General features: G+C 34.1%; 1 protein-coding gene across 1 annotated transcript in view; it reads right to left on the bottom strand.

The window, feature by feature from the left end:
- NFAT5 (nuclear factor of activated T cells 5) overlaps positions 1–20,255 on the bottom strand; it is a 181,731-nt gene that overhangs the window by 69,070 nt on the left and 92,406 nt on the right. The window contains exons 3-4 of the mRNA XM_007940309.1: positions 16,450–16,575; positions 2,191–2,749 (exon numbers count right to left, since the gene is read on the bottom strand). Of these exons, the coding sequence (XP_007938500.1) occupies positions 2,191–2,749; positions 16,450–16,575 (685 nt within the window). The remainder of the gene's footprint in view (positions 1–2,190; positions 2,750–16,449; positions 16,576–20,255) is intronic.

Raw genomic sequence — 20,255 nt, 5'->3', positions numbered from 1 at the left:
AATTATATTTACATGGTATCATTAATATCAATAAACTGGTGTACAAAATACATTTTCTAAATAATTAGCATTACATAAATTATAATTTATGGAATATCAGATATAAGGCTATACAATATACTTTATCTCTCAAAACATTTATATTTCTTTAATGTTTCTAACATCTTTCTAATTGTTGAAGAGCATAGGACATTAGCTTGAGATGCTCTGAATAAGTCTATTTCTCTATATGTTTATATATGGTTTCACCCTTTTCTTAATATATACACCCACTATCACTGAGTTGATTTTGACTCACAGTGACCCTTTAGGACAGAGTTGAACTGCCCCACAGGGTCCAAACCTGTAAATCTTTATGAAAGCAGACTGTCTAATCTTTCTCCCACAGAGAAGCTGGTGGGTTTGAACCACTGACCTTTTGGTTAGCAGCTGAATGCTTTAACCACAATGTCATCAGAGCTCTCTTTAACATAGTTATTATATAGTCTTTATAAAATTAAAAATTTAAACTCGTCTATGATTTCCATATACCAGTATCAAATATTTTTCCATTATCTAAAAAGCTAGGCTTTTCTTCTGCTGCTTGATAGGGATTTTACTCCATGAATTATTTCAAGAGAGATTTTACCTGGACAAATGTCATTATTACACACACACAGCTTATCTCAAATCATTTCTAAAATACAGCTGTAGCAGAAGCAGATATCTCTAGTAAGTCAAGATACTGCTTTAATTAGTAACAGAAAATCGTGTGTTGAATATCTTTAAGTCAAAATTTCACTTGGTCTTCATTTGACCCTTTAACACCTACTCAGTACAAAAAAAAATCTTTTCTGAAATACTGTAAAAGGCTTTCTCTATTGAAGTTCAGGTAAACATATACATGTATTTAATGATATACATGAATCTCTGTGCTACCAACCACAATTGCTTAAGTATTTACCTTGTGTTTTCCCTATGGTATTTATTACATTTCAAAACCATTTTCTATGTTATTATACTTAACAACATCACCCTAAAGGATTTTATATGAGAGTACAGAAGAAAGTACTACAGAATAGGTATTGTTTATGTAATAGATAATACTTTTGAAATGTAATGAGGGAATATTGAAAGATAAACTTAATCTATATTAAGAATATTCTCTGAGAAAACACAACCTAATTTTTAACTGAAAAGACTTTTAACAATGATGTCATCAAGCAGTAAACCAGTATGAAGCTTCTCAATCAATTTTCATGACAACATGAAATTCTAGGAGGTCCTGGGTCAACTAGGACCTCCTACTTCCCCCCATAATTTGCTTCCCAAAAAAGTAACCTCTCAAAATCTAGTATATTCCCTTTTACCAAACTATGGTGAATGTACTGTAGGGAAAACGTAACCAAAAAAAATTTAGCAATTAAATATTATAATAAAAGCACTAAAGGAATTACAAGTTAAAAATAAACTGAAAGCAGTGAATATTTTGTAATACAGATAATTTAGGTATATTTAGTGAGAAGTGTGAACAGGCAAAGATAAAATACTCAAAAGTGTGATTTGATCCTGTTCCAATACCCTCCAAATAAGTAACTGAGAATCACAGAAGAAAAAAACCTAGTGTTGCTTTTTTTTTTAAAAAAATCCTGAATCAGCACAATGTAGCAGAAGAAAACTAAAAACATATGACTATAATTGATAAGAAAACAAACCACTACAGTTTTCTCCAAATAAAGAGTAAAAACAAAAATAAAGTCTAAAATCCTCACTAACATGAAAACAGACTGAGCCAGACAGTGAGACAAATATTACGAAAGAGAACACAATCTAGCTCTTTAGGAATGTTTGGAGTTGTTTTAACTGGAACTATTACATTGCTAGTTACATCTCTGAGTAAAAATATTTTTAAATCCTTTAAAAATATAAATCCATTGAAAATTAAACTATGGAAGTATTAAAGTAAATCAAACCAGATTTTCATTTTCTATTACCTAATGATACTCAGAATAAGATGTCGCCGAAATCTACTGATACTAGTTTTTCTCTAATAAAACTTGCTCATTTTAAGGTAAAACTTTTCATGTATTTTCAATGAAAATTAGTACCTTTGCTTTATATGAAAACTTGAGCTGAACAATTAAGTTGGGAATGATTTATTTTTTTGTTTTGCTTAATGGTGATAGAACTTTAAAAAACGTGAATACCAACCCATTTCCTGCTTTTGAGTTGCCTTTGCTGTCCGTGGTAAGCTGAGAAAGCACATAGTGAGGTGCTTTGGCACTGTCGGCATCAAATATATCCATATTAGACTCTTCGCAATCTCGTCGTTTGACCCCCGGCCTCTGCTTTGGATTTCGTTTTCGTGATTTACGAGGTACCTCAGTGTTATCATTGTAGGAACTGGTGCTCATGTTACTGAAGTTAGAGGGGGAATCCTCCATCCACATACTGCAGCTCTGCTCAGATTCCAATCCACACCCCTCATCCTGGCAGGACATCCGACTGTTATCCAGCAAGTCCTCAGGTGGTGGTGAGATGTACAAGACCGTGTGCCTCTTCGGTGTTGATGGATGCTGCTGGACTGTGTTACTGGTTAACTGCTTTTCACTTACCCCTCTGTTACTTACCCCCACGGCTGAGGAGCAGCTCTCCACTTGCATAGCCTTGCTGTCGGTGACTGAGGTAGAATAAATGGTAGGGCTGGAAGAGGTGGTAAAGGAGCTGCAAGCACCGCCCATGGAGGAAGAGGAGGGAGCTGAAGAAGCATCTGCAGTGTATAATTCAAGAGTAAATAAACTATACATGTTTTCACCTATGCTGGCTAGCAGTCCCATTGAAAATGTGATTTGTGAACTGATTGTTTTTCCCCAAAATGAATAGTTGGAATTTGGTTAAGTTTTAGAATATAAATGCTTTAAGCAATACAAAGCCTAAGAAATACAATTTTTAAAAATGCCCAAATGGCATTATTTTACTTGTGTCATAATCGATTGATTTTTAAAATCTAATTTAATGTCTTAAGCTGTAAAGCAAGAATAAAGCTTTTATTGCCTCAGCTGGATGATCTGTTGAATTTTAATCATTTAAAGTCATACAAAAACCCCAATATGAAATATATGCTTGTGGGCCACATTCAATGCCAATTAAATAATTCTTTATATAGAATTTGAAAAAGTGGGACTGTGCTTAGCCACAAAATATTAAAATAAGTTTCTAACCTATGAAGCAGAGAACTACAGGTCATTTTTAATGCAGACACTCCCTGCTTCAGAGGCAAATCCTGGAATAAAAATATGAGAAAATAAATGAGAAAAGAGCTGCTGATTATTCCAGATATCAATTATAAAATGAGAAATAAATAGAAAAAAATATATAATCAACTGAATTGGAGGCAAAATGGAACTGGCACCATCACTAGGATTGGTTGTAAAATCTAGAACAAAGGTGAGAAAGACTTGATTTGGAAAATGCTGGGTTGTAGAAGACAGCCAAGTAAGTTAACCACTGAGGGTCTCCAGAAGTTGGAAGTGGCAGTCAAAACCGTGAGCTATGAAATAAATAAATCCATCCTTTATTGCCAAATCCAAAGAGAAGTAAAGACTAATTCCCAGATGGATTTCTCTTAAAAAGCCTTGCTTACAATACTCAGCAACTGGTTACCACTGTCTATTTCCTCTCTCTTTAAAGGGCCTACATGATTTTGACTCTTAAGGGAATTTCTTAATATAATAGTAAAAGTAAAAATTATTGGCTGAAATCTAACAAAAATAAGTTAAGCAGGAAAATCTCTGGAGAGCACCAGAATTAGTTTCTACAAAGCAGAATTTTTAGAAAACTATTTATCAAATCTATTATGCCTAGCAAAAAAGACTTAAGTAGATCTTTTCAAAATGTGTGGCAACTGGCAGAACAGCTCATAAGACCTTAACAGCGTAACTTCAGACACACTACCCTTGGTAAGGCTGGAAGGTGTCATTCCTAAAATTTTAGAAACACCATTTTATCTTGTACAAGAGATAGACAGGTTTATAATCACACACAAAAAAACTAAAATAAAAAAGGTAACATGTGACAGACTAAAATATCTAAAACTAAATTTTATCCATAGTCATGTATGCCACTGTTTTAAAGTGGTATGGAAAAAAAATTAAAATTGATTTGCAGTTATTGAAATTCCAACATTTAAATCAATAACAATATAAAGAGTGAAATATAACAATGGCAATATTTACATAATCAAAACCCAAGCGCCAAAGATCTATTTTTTAATAAAAAATGTATCAAAGCATTTAACTTATTTCAAAGAACTACACCCACTTGTAAATTTTAACTGCTGTCAAGGTTGAAGAGCACAGTAATTAATATTAGGCATTAATTAATAAGGTGATCTACATAATGCCACATGGTAAGATTGTTTTCCCACTACTGTAATTCAAAGAACCTAGAGTAATTAGATGATACCAGTTCCATTTTCCAGTTTGTATTCTTGTCAAATGCAGTAACTGAAATTGGAAAATTCAGTCACTTTAAACTGCATTCCAATTTAAAGAAAAATTTATCAATTTTGTATCATGCATTAATGCAATGTTTTCTTAGTAAACAGTATTTTAAAAGATTTGTAAAAACTACAAAATCTAGATGCTAATGTCAGTGACAGTTTAGGAGCTGATTTGTAGCCACTTTGGGTTTAAATATAAAATTTTTTTCTTGTTTTTTGAAAAATACTACTTTATTCATTTTAGAAAAAAATAGAGAAAGTATTATGGATAACATTCCTCCATCTGTTCCAACTATTGGCAAAAATGAAACTAAAATTTTGCATGTATGAGTTCTATGGTCTTCATTTTCACAGAAATACAAGTATGCAGCATGCAGTATTTGCAGTGTAACACACAAAGCATGCAGCATGAATGCTGTGAACTTGTATTTCTATAAAGCAACTTCCTCCCCCTACTTTGAATATAAGTATCATGCACATGAGAATGCAGAATATGAACATCTCAGGGATCCCTGTCCATGACAGATGAAAAGTGCAAGTGAAGAGTAATCATGAACTATAATTACGGTATTTATAAATTTAACATGCAAGATATAACCTAGCATTGCTCACTGAAGTAAATATAATTTTATCTTGCAAATCTTATCAAAAACTTTCATCATTATAAAACCCAATTGATATAATAATCATACATAAATGTCTGTTCTGGGACAGGTATGCCAAACTGTGATATCATACCCTACATAAATTAAGATATTCTATACATACTTCTTGGACACCTAACATACAATTACTGTATTTTACCTGCAGTTTCCTGGATACACTTATTAAATTAAAAGGTTTATTAACATAAAACTATGAAACTGAAACATAAACTCTGTCAGAAGACAGCAATAAGCATCTTTAATTGAGACATAGTATTTTTTAAGACTATCTAAATTTGTCCTTAAATTACAAAGACTCTATTCATGTTAAAACTGAAACAAATGAGATGATCTTTTTAAATTATAAAACTCTTTACAATGGTATCATTGTTGCTCTGATGATAATGGTATATAATATCTTTCACATAATGATGCTACATTCCTGTTAGCAAGAGCTCATCTAAGTGCATTAATTATGCCAGGTGAGATGGGTAAGTGGCAAATGAAACCTGTAGGTCCCATGAGAACGTCTTCTTAGACCCTTTTCAGCACCTACCATAGTGCATTACATGCAGTAAAACTTCAATTTTTTTTATTAAATTGATTTCTGAGAAGCCAAGATTTGATCTGTATGCTAAAGTCAAGTTATATTAGCAAGTAAATATATTAATATATGTATAGTGGATGGACACTAGTTTTTTTTTTTAAATAAATGATTTACTACTCAAAGTGCTTAGAATATGTATTACCATGCATTATCTAATACAGCAATATTATCATGGGTTTAGAAATAATTAACTGATATTGATATTTTAATTTATTAAAAGAGTACACTAATAACTTTCTTGAAACTATATATATATATATCTATATATATCTATCTATATATCTATCTATATATATAGATAGATATATAGATAGATATATATATAAGCCAAATTACCTACTAGTATATTAATCCATAAATATACTAAAGGAAAAAAAATCTTAATATTATCCCATTAAAAACACGTAAAAATAGTATCAAGAACATTTTAGATTTCTGAATACTAATTTGTCATTTTCAAGCATTTCTAGAAAAGCACTAAAGAATATTCCTGGGAACAATTTAAATGTATTTAAAATATCTAAAAGACATTTTAGTCACTGTATCATTAAATAAAATAACATGAAACAAGTTAATTGACATTCTATAAAACGAAAGTGTTAATGCAATCCTGCTCCATCCATTTATTTTTTTATTTATACATACTTGCAAATAAAATATGTTCACAACCTCCCCTTTTCCTTTGGTTCTGAGTGTCTAATTTTATTTGTTAGGAATATAGGGACTATGCTTAACTGCTGCATATTAAAAAAGTCAGAAACTAATATAAAAATATTTCAACAACTGCTTTATTTTCTGAGCATCATATTTATAATATATTTATACTTCATAATTTTATTTGTTCACTAAATCTCTCACCAATCCTTTTTAAAGTTGAAAGTTAATCTTTTTTCTTAAAACTATCCTCTCATCTAAGTAGCATGTCAATAAATTTATCGATTTTTTTTCTTGTCTTTTAAACAAGTCCAATTTGCATAGAAGAAATGCATGTTTTCATAGCATTTTTTCTGATCACAGAGAGCACAATAAACCAAAGGGAAAACTGATGGACAAGTCTACAATTGTAATAGAAATTTGTAATCTCAAAAGAATAACTTAATTCAAAAATTTAGAAGTAATGGGAAGCATCATCATCTATAGTGTCCTATATCCAAATTTAATAATTCTACTACTGGCAGTAGCCAATTACTGGACCAAATGCCAATAATGATTATGAACTTAAATTATACACATGACTTTGTTTAAAAATTGATCAAATCATTAAGATTCGCAATAAATACCTAAAATAGCTAGAATAATACATCAGTAGACAGTATCTACACAAAATACATGGGTATGCCAGAATTTGCAAGTATTTTTAATTTGATGAGAAGGTTGCAAATGGATTTTAAATGGTACTATGAGTCCGGGCCGACTCGACGGCAAACAACAACAACAACAACAACATTTAGAAACCAGTGTAGATTTTACATATTCCTTGCTTAAGCTGTATTTTAAAGTTCTAGATTTGTTAACCACAAATTATTTTAACTACCATGTATTTTAGTATGTAAAATGTCATTAAATGCTACTATATGTGGAACTAATCGAACATTTTACAGAAAGCTTTGAAATCAGAATTATCCTTTAAAGTCCTCAAAAGAAACAAACACCTTTCATTGATTTAACATTTATAACAGAAATAATATTTAGCTAGGCTTCCAAACTCAAAATCTGATTCCTTGCACTTAAATATACACATATAATTTATAATTTTTCAGTATCAATGCAAAATCAGTTGTTTCCTAAAAACACCATTAAAACAAAAACCATAAAATTTTGCAAGTGCACTAAGTGAACCAATAGTGGAACGGACAAGGAGTAAACTATTGACTGTTCAGAAAATAATCATGAAAAAATAACACAAGATGTTTGGAAACAATTTCTGGTCTAAAACATATATTGTTCAACTTTAATGATTCTTTTTATGTATTACATTTTTATTACTGGTAACAATAAACTGCAAATCTAAACATCTTATCTAATAAAAGTCACCAGACACAAGGACATATTTTCAGATCAAAGAATAAAGATTCAAAGAAAAAAATTATAAGGCCAACATTCATGTTGCCAAGGGACTGAAATATCTAAAACACACAAAGTGGCTGCAAACCTGCATTGTCAACACCTTACATGCCAACTTTTGTTTTCTACTTTTCTTCTTCTTATAATACTAATGTAAAGTACAAAACTTTACAAAAAGGTTTACTTTCAATTAGTATCAATTCACTATTTAGGAACAAAAAGAAAGGAAAGAAAGAAAGAAAAGAAAGAAAGGGACTTATGAAGTCTGAAAACGAGACCGACCTATACCCTGGGTGAGATTGGATGGGTTAAGTGTCTCTGGCACTATTTGTCTTCACTATTGACAGACACTGTCACACAACCCACCACTCGATTCCTGTCTCTGACTGGCGAAGCTAGAATGCAAGTTAAGTGTATTAATAGAAAAAACAACTAGCATCCCAGCATATAAAATAAGCATTCCAGATTATTTTACAAAAACAAAACAAAACAAAAAGTTGTAGGGTTGATCATTGAATTTACATGTTTAAAACAGTTTCAATTTCCCATTTCTACTTTCCCCACCCAAGATAAGTTTACATACTACAATAGGCAATGTTTCAAAACAAACTTAAAAATATTAAATTATTAACATCCAAATAAATGAAATGTGGGGAAATTTTTTATCCAAAATTTGTATCTCATATTCACCAATTTGTTCTCCTGTTTATTAATGCAATCTAATCCATAAACCAGAATGATCTCCTCCCTCAGGTGCCTTCAGGCCCTAACACTTCTCAAACTCTCATACAGAGTGAAACAGGACATGTTCTGATCAATACATTCAAGCTGTAAGAAATATCTACACTTTAGCAGCAAATGAATCTTTTCAATTTTCAGGCCAATTCCCTTAAACTTCCTCATCTCATGCTTAAAAAGTTACCAAGTTACATTTTCTAAGTGAGGTATGCCATTGTGTATAAAATGTCTGACCCTAAAGTCTCTTCCTAAAAGGAGATTAGCACTACTGCTAAAACCTGAAGGTTTGCTAGTGATGGGCTATTTCCCTAGGCCATCAAAATTGCCATTTAGGGTTCTAAAACATTATAATTATTCTCCAGTTTTTAATTTGAATTATCCTAAAATAATCATTACTTTTTAAGTGTTCTGATACAAACAGCAATGTCTTAAATGTCTTTTCCTATCTGCTAACCAGAAGGCTAGTGGTTCAAACCCACCAGCCACTCCTCGGAAGGAAGGCTGAGCAATCCTACTTCCATGGTGATACTGCCTCAGAAACCCAAGGAGGGGCCGACTCGATGGCAAACAACAACAACAACAACATTTAACCCAAAGCATCTAAGTACATGTACTAAGTATACGTTAAATAATTTAGGTTTTAAATTCTTTCCTATTGGAAGAGAAACATGCTTTTCATCATCCAACTATTAAGGCATCACTCAATTACCAGCTGTTTCTGATTGACATTTATGGCCTAAGTTTGACTCTACTTTTAATTCTAACAAGACAGACTTTAGCATAAACAAACACCACACTGTGGATATGTGTATGTTTTTAGATTTACTATGTAATTTCAGTATAAAAGACAGAAGTAATAGTAGAGATTTTTAAACCCATCTGTAACACGTATGGAACTAGAATTTGACTTCCTTCTAGAAGCAGTCCAGTTCTCTAGGAAAAACAGGAATGGCTTTATGGAATAACTGAAATCAATTCACATTTTAGCTTGCAATCTCAATACATAGGTTACATAAGTGAATTACCTTTCCTTCTAATGGGGTTCAGGTTTAATTTCAGGAATAGTTTACCACACAAATATGATCCACTGGTTAACCCAGGAGAGCAGTGAGAGGCAAATTTGCTCTTCTAACTTAGTCAACTTAAAAAAATACATATCACATAACTGTAAATATAAGTAAATTATAATAAATTCAACAGGATATATAATTTTGTTTAAGTCCTTTTACTAAAAATTTATATTCTTTTAGAAATCATATTTCCATTTTTCAGATCCTAAGGCTAGTATGAGGACAGGGCATGGGTTTTTTAACTTAGTAACTTACACAACGCTGAGTCTAAGATTTTATATTTTCTTAACTGAAGTGTAGCACACAATGCTAAGTTCCCTAAAGTAAAATGGCAAGGATTAAAAAAAAACTTATATCCCAGCAAGAAAGAAGAGAAGTGTCTTGCTGCTGTGAGGACTGAGATGTAATTACATATAATGATAGGAAAACTATATAGCACAATTCCTATTACACAGTGTAGCAACTAAAATACAGTAACTTAAGCTTTCTTCATCTAATTTTGTGCACAGTTTTCTTCTTATGGATGGCTTAGAAATGCCTATGATTTTAATTTAGGTCACACTAAGAAATCTAAAAGGAATTAAAGCCCGTTATTTGATTAGGACTTTAAATGGTGAATACATTTGGCTACTAACCAAAAGCTGAGTGGTTCAAATCCACCAGCCATTCCCTGGAATAAAGAGGAGGCAGTCTGCTTCTATAAAGATTTACAGCCTTGGAAACCTTATGGAGCAGTTCTACTCTGTCCTACAGGGTCACTATGAGTCAGAATCGACTCAATGGAGTAGGTTTTCACGGTTATTTGATTACAGCACATAAATTGACTTCTCTGGAGTCCTCACCTATGTATGATGGAAACAACTCAGCCATGTTCTTTCAGTATGAACATATCTGTTATATACTTGAAATTTATTAATTGTTGTGGCATACCATTCAAAGCACTGTTTAATAAAGCTCTCCCCAAAGATAAGTTTGTCATATAGATCACTACATGTAAAGTTATTAAATTACAGCCTTAAAAACCTACAACAATCCACTGAGTAGTTATTCAATAGCGATTTCTACTGTACATGCTTTATGACTGTGTATACCTGTTTGGATGTTAACCAAAAGATGGGGGTTCACTCGAGGTCTATTCAGAGATGCCTTGAAGAAAGGTCTGACAATCAACTTCAAAAAACCAGCCATTAAACCCCTATGGAGCACAGCTCTACTATGACACACATGGGGCCATGGTGAGCCAGAATCGACCCCATAACAACTTGTTTAGTCCCTGGGTGGTTAACACCCTCGGCTGCTAATCAAAGGCTGGAGTTCAAGACCACCCACAAGTACATCAAAAGAAAGGTCTACTTCAAAAAAAAAAAAAAAAAACAGCCATTAAAAGCTCTATGAATCACAGTTCTTTCTACTCTGACACATATGAAGACACCAAGATTCAGAATCAACTCAAAAGCAACTGGTTTTCTAATAAGTGTATGTGACAAAAACTACTACAAAGTATTAGTATACTAAGAACATATTACTTCTGAAAAGAGTTGTCGTTAAGCGCCACTGAGTTGATTTTGACTCACAGTGATGCCACGTGACAGAGGAGAACTGCACCATAGGGGTTTCTTGGCTATAATCTTTTTAGAAAAGAGCTCTGGTAGTGCAGTGGTTTAAGCATCCAGCTGCTAATCAAAAGACTGGTGGTTCAACTGCTCTGTGGAAGAAAGACAAGGCAGTCTGTCTTCATAAAGATTGACAGCCTTGGAAACTCTGTGGGGCAGTTCAACTCTATCCATCTGCAATGTAGTAAATTACTTTGTATGGCTTTTCTACCCATAAGTCACTGTAAACTCAGTGGTGGAATGAGCAACTGAGGAGCTTCTGATTGTAAACGTTATCCACGTGGAGTATTTCTGTTGGGCGTGGCACAATACAATGTTCTGGGAAGTTCCCACTCTCTCTCAAGTGCTTAGAGTTCTGATGCTATAATTGGCTAGTTTGACCACCCTGCCAGGCTCAAAAGGAGGCCTCCTGGAGGCAGAACTCTCTCAGACTGTTGGTTGAGGAAGACGTGCTGCGGAAAGAGACACGCACCCTGGAAAGAGAGACGTGCTGCTGGGAAAGAGGCGCAAGAGACACGCATTGCTGAGTGAGACACCGAGGGACCGGCACTGCTGGCAGAGAGACTGTGAGAGACTGTTGGCTGAGGGACAGTGGGCTGGGAGAGAGGCTGAGCATTTTTCCTGAACTTGAATTGTAGCCTGTGGTGCTTCCCTAATAAACCCCACAATCTGTGAGCTCTGTGTGGCCACAGCAGCGAATTATCGAACCCAGGAGAGAGGTGGTGGTGCTTTGGGAGGAACAGTTGGAGAAAGGGCTGGAGGGAGGCAGCATGTCTGGCCTAACAGGAATAGGCCTTGGGTTACTGCTGGTAATCCTGTCTTCCTCTTGTGGGATTAGAGGAGGTCAGAACATGTGGCCTCCTTGCCCTTTTTGCACCATCTTTATGGAAGCAGATTACTAGGTCTTTCTCCTTCAGAGCTGCTAGGTGAATTTGAACTGTCCACGTTTTTGTTAACAGCCAAGTGCTTAACCATCGTCCCACCAGGGCTCCTTATAAAGATACTAATGTATAACTAGAAGGATCCCTGGCAGCATAATATTTAAGGTGTTTTGGTGCCAAATTTGGCCAACTGGCCAAATTTCAGTGATTCAAAACTACCAGCCACTCCACTGGACCTGATTATCTGCTCCCATAGAGATTATAGTCTAGCAAACTCTATGGAGCAGTTCTACTATGTCCTATAGGGTAGCTGTGAGTCAGAATCAAGTGGATGGCACAAAATAACAATATATAGTTACGAAAAGTAAAAAAAAAAAGAGAGAAGAACAGGAACTACTACTAGCTGTTTTTAGAAGAGAGTCCCTGGGTGATGTAAACTATTAAGTACTTCGCTACTGACTGAAAATGTGATGGGTCAAATTCACCCAGAGATGCCCTTGAAAAAGGCTTGGAGATCTTGTCCTGAAAGGTCACGGCCACCAAAAACCCTGTGGAACACAGTGCTACTCTGAAACACATGGGGTTGCCATGGGTTGGAATCAATATGACTATAATTGCATTGGTGTGGTTTATTTTCAGAAGAGTTAAGATTCTCTGGTTGAATTATAAAATCTATAGCTGGATCAGTTTGTATACTGTTTTGCTCAGAAATTAGAAAACAAATGCAAAGAAACTACTGAGAGTATTTTTGCTTGAAATAGTGACCTTACCAAAATATATTTTTATATTAATTAATAAACACAATGCCATATCCCGAAATGAAAACAAAAAGGTCTACGGTGAATTCAGAAAATAATTTTATTCTTTTAAATGAACATTAAAGTTTATGGTTCACCTCTGTAATAAACTTCCTATTTTAAATAAGTAAAATTAAAGTTATAAACAATAAACATTGTTCTTGTTAGCTGACTACAGTTGAATCCAATTCATGGTAATCTCACGTATGCGGAGAAGAACTGCTCCATAAGGTTTTCAAGGCTATGCCCTTAAAGAAGCAGATTATTAGACCTATCTTCTAAGGCACCTCTGTCTTATAAGTCTGAACTGCCAATCTTTTGGCTAGTGTGTGTTTAAGGAGATCAAAAAGAATACCTGATTGTCTATATCTCAATAAAGTTATTCCAAAAAATATATATCATGCTCTCTTCAAAAGTCCCAAATTCTGGTCATGTTTGGTTTCAGTTCTCTAAATAATACCTACATTTTAGTTCTTTATAAATCTATACTATGGATTTACCAAAAAAACAAACAAACAGAATCTATTCATGATTCACATTTCATTATGATCAATGTCTTACTTAGTTTAAAAAAAGATAGCAATTTATTTGGGTAACTTTTGTGTTTTAGAAAAATGGCCTCTGTATTTCCTACTGAGAACCTACAATACTGTTCAGAAAGTCTGTATTTCTAAAGTCTTTCTGCATTCACTTATTGAACCTCAAACTACAACTACTTTTCCACTGGGACTAAAACAGAAGTCTTAGAAATGAGAAGTACAAATCTCAGGCTGATGATTCTTAATTATTCCTCAAAGATTCTGATACTTTGTCCCATAGATAGAGGAGGAGTTGTGTAGAAGAAGTAAGCCCTCTTTACCCCATTTCCCACCCCAGAGTCAGAATAAAAAGAAGTCACTGGTGGGAATGTTTTGAAAGTGTTAACAGTGTTGATGTTGTTGTTATCTGCCATGGAATCATAGCAACAGAGAGCAAAAAGGCTGAAAGACACTCTTTTACCTAATATTCTGGGCTGTGGATTAGCAGCATCATATTTACTCATTCCTCAGTAATACAAAGGAGGAAAAATCTAGATTGGTGAACATGAGAACACATTTTTAATAATTAAGTAACAGAGAATGTCCATGAACACCCATATGCCCAGCTTCTACATTTTAAATTTAGAACTTGTGAAACACAAACCTTTATGGCAGAACTAGAAGTCTGTTCCCACCAGGCCCTCATACCTGATAGCAGCCAATCCGGCTCCTTCAAAACTCTGAAGAATTAACTACATCAAGAGTCATCATTTGTATGCATTTCATATTAAAACAGCAAATGTTATAGATTTAAAAAACACTCAAAGAAGTTTAAATTAATGTGCCTTTTCCTAGACATTTTGTCTTTCAGCCATGAAACACTGAGCAATTGGTAATATACTTCAAATCTCTCTCTTTGGTAGTTATGTCACCAAGGATATTAATATGCCAAATAAAAAATTTGACTGTAATGATACATACTAACTAATCTCCCTAAAATCATTCAACTATAATTTAAAGTTTTGTGTATAATAATATACAATAAAGCCTCTATTGTAACAATAAGACATCAAAATTCCAGAATAAACTATGTTGGTTATTAAAAGCAAATCTGTTTAAAAAAAAATTATAAAAAACTTGGTTTTAGATCATAGAAACATTCCACGTGTGAACATCAGAAAACTGTCAAAGTTACCTTCCTATTCTCATTATCATCTTTACAATGTCAGTATTTTCAATATAATTTATTACTTCTATCTTTGCTATTGAGAATGCTTCCTTTGGTCAAAATTTTTGTTTTTATGATTTTTCAATTCATAGCTTTTGATCTAATTCATATGAAGAGGATTTTCTCAAATATATGAGGGAAGGGATAAAACTCATATTTCGTTCAAGAACTTTCAGTATTTATATATAAGAACTTCTGAAATTTAGTTTAGTATTATTTCAGTGGAAGTAGTGTTCTTCTTCTGAATCTAGCCAACATTCTTTCAGCTTTTAAAAGGAACTGGAGCTACTGTCAACAGATGCTAAAAAGCACAGAAGAAACAGACTTTTAGTTCTATAGAGATTCAACATGTTTTCAAAAACAACCTCAAAACATACAAAAGAAATCAGTTAGTCAATTTCTCCCTGTGGATTTAAAGTGAAATTTTTCATTAAAAAAAAAATATTTTTTTTCTTTGATATTTTACCATCTGATACAATTTTAAAACTTTAAATTCCAGAAAAAATATTCATGGCCATTTTAGAGCCCAGTGACTATAAAGTCAAACCACATCACCTTATAAATTTGATTACTAAATTGTTCACTAATTCACAATTAAATCCACAGAATCTGTTAGAAAATGTCTGGCAACAGATGAACAGTGAGCAGGGCTGATGAGTTTCTTTGCCATGTTTAAAGTTTTCCTGTCCTCAACCAGGAAGGCTGTGTACTACACAGTTCAAGGGAAAGAGGTATATAGGTTAATGGTACTTGGGTTAACATATACAAGAAAAAATATCTCAAGTTCTGCTATAGTACCAAATCATCACTGGAATCACAACCTTCCGCTTCACTGTTCTCTTTTTGAACCTAAAAGAATTAACTGAAAGCAATGCTTCAATGGACTTTAAGTACCATTTTAAAAGACAAGAAGTACCATAGTAGCCAGAAACCTCTAATCAGGGCAGCTAAAACTTCAGAATATATACAATTTTATTTCCTTTTATAAAGCAAATACACTTAGCAATCTATAAAAACCAATCAAAATATAAATAAATAACAGCTGGGCAAACTATATTATGGAAAGTACTTGTAATAATTTATCACTCATCAAGACTTATTTTCTATTAGCTTGTCTATCAATCTTTTAATTCAAAATAAAAATCTGAACCAATTTCATGTAATTTTAAGTGTATGATTTGAGAGCTAAGTAAAATAAATTAATCAATTTCAAACATTATTTTCCATATTTTTTCACTGGTATTAGAAAATGTTCTTATACAAATATTAAATTTTAATTTTCCATATTTTCAACTGAATTTAAAATAAGTATGAAGTTACATATATTATTAAATGTAAGGAAAAGGTTATAGTAACATGTTACAAACAGAAAAGAGAGTTGCACATTTGAGCCCTTTTCCAGGTAAATTATTTATTATTTTTTTAATATATTTTAATATTTTATAATATTTTTTCCTTTAAGCAAGTTTAAAAAAATAATTGCAAATAAGAGACTCAAATACAATTTACTATCCATAGCTTGGAATTTAACCTTTCTAGATGCAGTCAACAAAAATGGCTTTAAACTGGTTCCCCTATTTGGAGAGAAGGTCCATTCTAGGAGATATCTGACAGTTATCAGTGCCAATGTGAAATTTTAAGAAATAATAATACCAAGAAAATTATATTGAAAAAATTTAATGTTGAAAGATATATTCTAAAAAAAAACCCTCAAATCACACTCTTTTTGATATGAACTTTGCCAGCACTGCTCATGTTGGCCAGAAAATAATCTAAGTTTTCTTTAATAAGTATAAATGAAATGCATACCAGCAGCAACTACAGCTGGAGGAGGCGAGCCTGCCTCACCACCACTTGTCTGACTCATTGATGCTACAGATGTTTCTCTAGGTGGAGGTAACTGTAACTCCTTTGGGAGAAGATCATAGACAGATTCTGTTGGGGAAAGGAGAGAAAATTTTTAAAAGAGTGTCAGCCAACAATTTAAATATATGAGCACACAATAACAACGTATGTCTTTTATTTCAAGAATGGAACTGTTATTCACAAAAAAAAAAAAATAAAAACCAAACCCATAATTAACGATGAAAAGAGTTATTAGCATGTATTTTTCTTTTATTGTATGATTTTATTTAACTGCAGAATGTATTTTCCATTAGTTCTGCCCCTTGTTTTTTTCCTTGACTTTTATTCCTTATGTTTAAAATATTAAATCATAGGCAGTTCCCAGAAAGTTATTAAAATTTAAAACTTGACCAAAAAAAGAAATGTCAAATAGACTAAAATGCTCTAACATTTCTCTGAAATAATAATTACAACACATTATACAAGAGACAGCATACATTAATGTGTATCCGCTTTAAACTGTCTTCTCCAATTCGTCCATTAGTACAATCCTGCACCCTTTTCACCAAGCACCCTTTCACCAATATTTTAATGCAATGCTATCATAATGAATTTTTCCCTCCTGAAGAAGCTAAAAAGGAATGTCTCATGGCTCAAGGAAATACTTCTTACTCTCTGAGGCACTTCCAAGCCCGGAGAAGCACACGTATAGGATATTTTTAAATCAATCAGCATAAATATAAATATTAGACTATGATTACATTACCTTTCTATTCAAATTAAATACATACTTTTTAAAAAGATTTTATAATAGTTTAAGAGACCTGTCTAGTACCCAAGATTCTTTCTAACAATTAAAAATTATTAATTATCTGTATTAGTAATTAAAAACATAGGTAGCATTGTAAGATAATCTATCCTCGGTAATAGACAATACTTTAACTAATGACTTAAGTCATAAATAAACTCACTGCCGTCCAGTTGGTTCCGACTCATAGAGACCCTTCCTTGGGTTTCCAAGGCAGTATCTCTACGGAAGTAGACTACCCAGTCTTCCTTGTGAGCGAGCTCTGGTGGCATAGTGCCTAAGGAATGTGACTGCTAACCAGAAGGCTGGGGTTCAAACCCACCAGCCACTCCTCAGAAAGAAGACTGGGCAACCTACTTCTGTAGAGATACCACCTTGGAAACCCAAGGAGGGGTTGCTATGAGTCGGAACAGACTCGATGGCAGTGAATATTACAAGTCATAAATACTTTGATTCTTCCAGTTAATCACTGAAGTGTGTATCCTAACAATGATGTGTATAGAAATGGGGAAGGCAGCCACAAAGAAAAGGTAAAATTAGATGTTGTTCTCTTACACGATCTTCATTCACAGTAAAGAATCAATTTAAAAGTTTCTTTTGAAAAATCCTATAACGTAACAATTAAAATTTTGATCTTTAAAGTATTTGGCAAATTTGGCATGTTTCAATATAGTATGTCTGGATAGAAATTTTTCATTTGTTAAAAAGGTGCTAAAAGCTTTGTGTAAATTACTTCCAACTTTCAAACAACATGTATGATTGTCAATCAGTCCTAGTGACTGGTACACCATCCAATCTGCAGCCTATACAACTATATGAGACCAGAAGAACTAGATGGTGCCCAGCTACCAATGTCAATCACTTGGAAGGGGATCTATGTAGGAGATCCTGGATAGAGAGAGAGAACAATGTGGAACAAAACTCAAAATCATTTGGAGAAAAAGAAAAAAAAGGGGTGGAGGGACCAGGTTTGCTGGTCTGATAGAGCCTGGTGGAACCACTGAGATGACAGCCCCTAGCTGCCCTTCAGGTCTGGAACTGAGCCCACAGCTGTGGCTTCCAGCCAAGCAAAACACAGGCATATGAGTTGAACATTTACCTGAGGTAGACACACTCCTTGAAGAGAAAATCATGGGAGAAAGAAGAGCTGCTTATGCACAGGGAGAAAGCTCAGGGGGCAGGAGTGCATGGAGGGATGGACACAGAAAGAGGTAATTATTGGAAGGAAGTGGGAGGGGAAGTGTTGCATTGCAGTAAATTGTGGTCAATGTCATAGGACAAAGTGTATGTGAACTGCTGTATGGAAAGTGAATTTGCTTGGTAAATTTTCACCCAAATCACAATTAAAAAAGGGGGGGGGGATTAAATAAATAAAATAAAATAAAAAATCATGACTAGTTGATGACTAACAGTCTATTTGAAAGGATATAAAACAATTCGCTTAACATTTTGCTGGTAGATGGTTATTCTGATTGTTTCATTTTTGTTTGTGTGTGGCTAGAATGGTAAGGAGCACATAATTTTTAAAAAAAGTAATGCCATATCCTCAAATACTCATTTTAACACAATTACCTGTCTCAACCCATGTCAAAGAGTTCCTCAGACACAACAGTAGCACACTCAACTCTATTTTTTTGGTTCAAAAAGAAATTTGAAGGAAAAAAAAAAAAAAAAACGAGCTTGGATGAAAAGAGAATGGGATATACTAAAACATATTTATGTCAAGGGAAAAAAAAAAAAGGAGACTTCCGGTAAGATGCAGGAATAGGCAGACAAGCCACACAGACCATCTTCAACATAGAAAAGAAAAACCAATTGACAGAGATATAAAAGATAATCCTGGAGCCCTGACATTTGAAAGGAACTATACAGAAGTGGATTAGGCACCAACTAGTGGAAAAACCTGAACGAAAACAGTGAGTACAGAGACAGTTGGAGATGCACACTGTCAGCTACTCTGAAGGGACCAACAGCATGAATTTTTCCAAGTGGTGTTGGGACCTGACAACTGATCTAAAGATCAGCTCTGGTCACCAAGGGCTGCAGGGTTCGACTACACTGGTGGCCTATAACTAGGCAGGGAAACAGAAAGGAGAGAGACAACCTGAGTTGTTGACTTTCCGCTGTCTGGAGGGCGCAGCCATTTTGAATGTTTAAAAGCAGTGGCCATTTTGGATATTTAAAGTGACTGAGGGTGCAGTCATTTTGAATCTTTACAAGCAGTGGCCATTTTGAATATTTAGAGTGACTGAGGGGGCAGCCATTTTGAATCTTTACAAGTGGCAAAAATTTTGGATTTTAAAGTTATACCATTCCCATTCAGATTCCAGGGACTTAAGAATAGGCTCTGTTTGCTAAGGTCGGAAGGGTCATATGAGAGGCTGACAAGAGGAAAGGAGACAGGCGATGACTGTAGAAGTGCTGTCAACTAACAAATAGAAGAGCACAGTAACCCACTTGTGCAGATAACATACGAGCAAAGCAAAGAAAAGCAAAATCATGGGCAAGTCAGTTCCAGCAAGATGGCAGACTAGGCAGAAGGACTGCAAAGACGCTCTTCAACAAAGAAAAGGGAAACCAATTAACACAGACACAGAAGATAATCTTGGACCCCTGAGCCTTGAAGGGAAGGATACAGAATTGGACTAAACCCCAACTAGCAGTAGAATTTACGTGAAAATACCAAAAAAAGGAGACATACAGAGCTGCAGTCTGACAGCGAACTGAGTGACCCTGACATTACAGGCGGCTCGGAGATTGCTGACTGGTGGTAGGACCTAAGAATTAACCTAAAAATCAGCCTGCTAGCCAGGGACAGCATCAAGGACTGTGCACGGTGGCTAGGGAACAGAGAAGGTGAAGACAAACAGATGCCCCATTGGAGGCACTCACTCAGTTATGCCAAGAGATTTGGAAGACAGCTACCTGGCCAACTGACTGGAAGAGATCCATATTTGTGCCC

This window comes from Orycteropus afer, unplaced genomic scaffold (assembly GCF_000298275.1).
Source record: "Orycteropus afer afer isolate SDZICR_OR568_19922 unplaced genomic scaffold, OryAfe1.0 scaffold00067, whole genome shotgun sequence".
NCBI lineage: Eukaryota > Metazoa > Chordata > Mammalia > Tubulidentata > Orycteropodidae > Orycteropus > Orycteropus afer.
The sequence above is the reverse complement of the archived record's forward strand: the minus strand, read 5'-3'. Positions and strand labels throughout refer to the sequence as shown.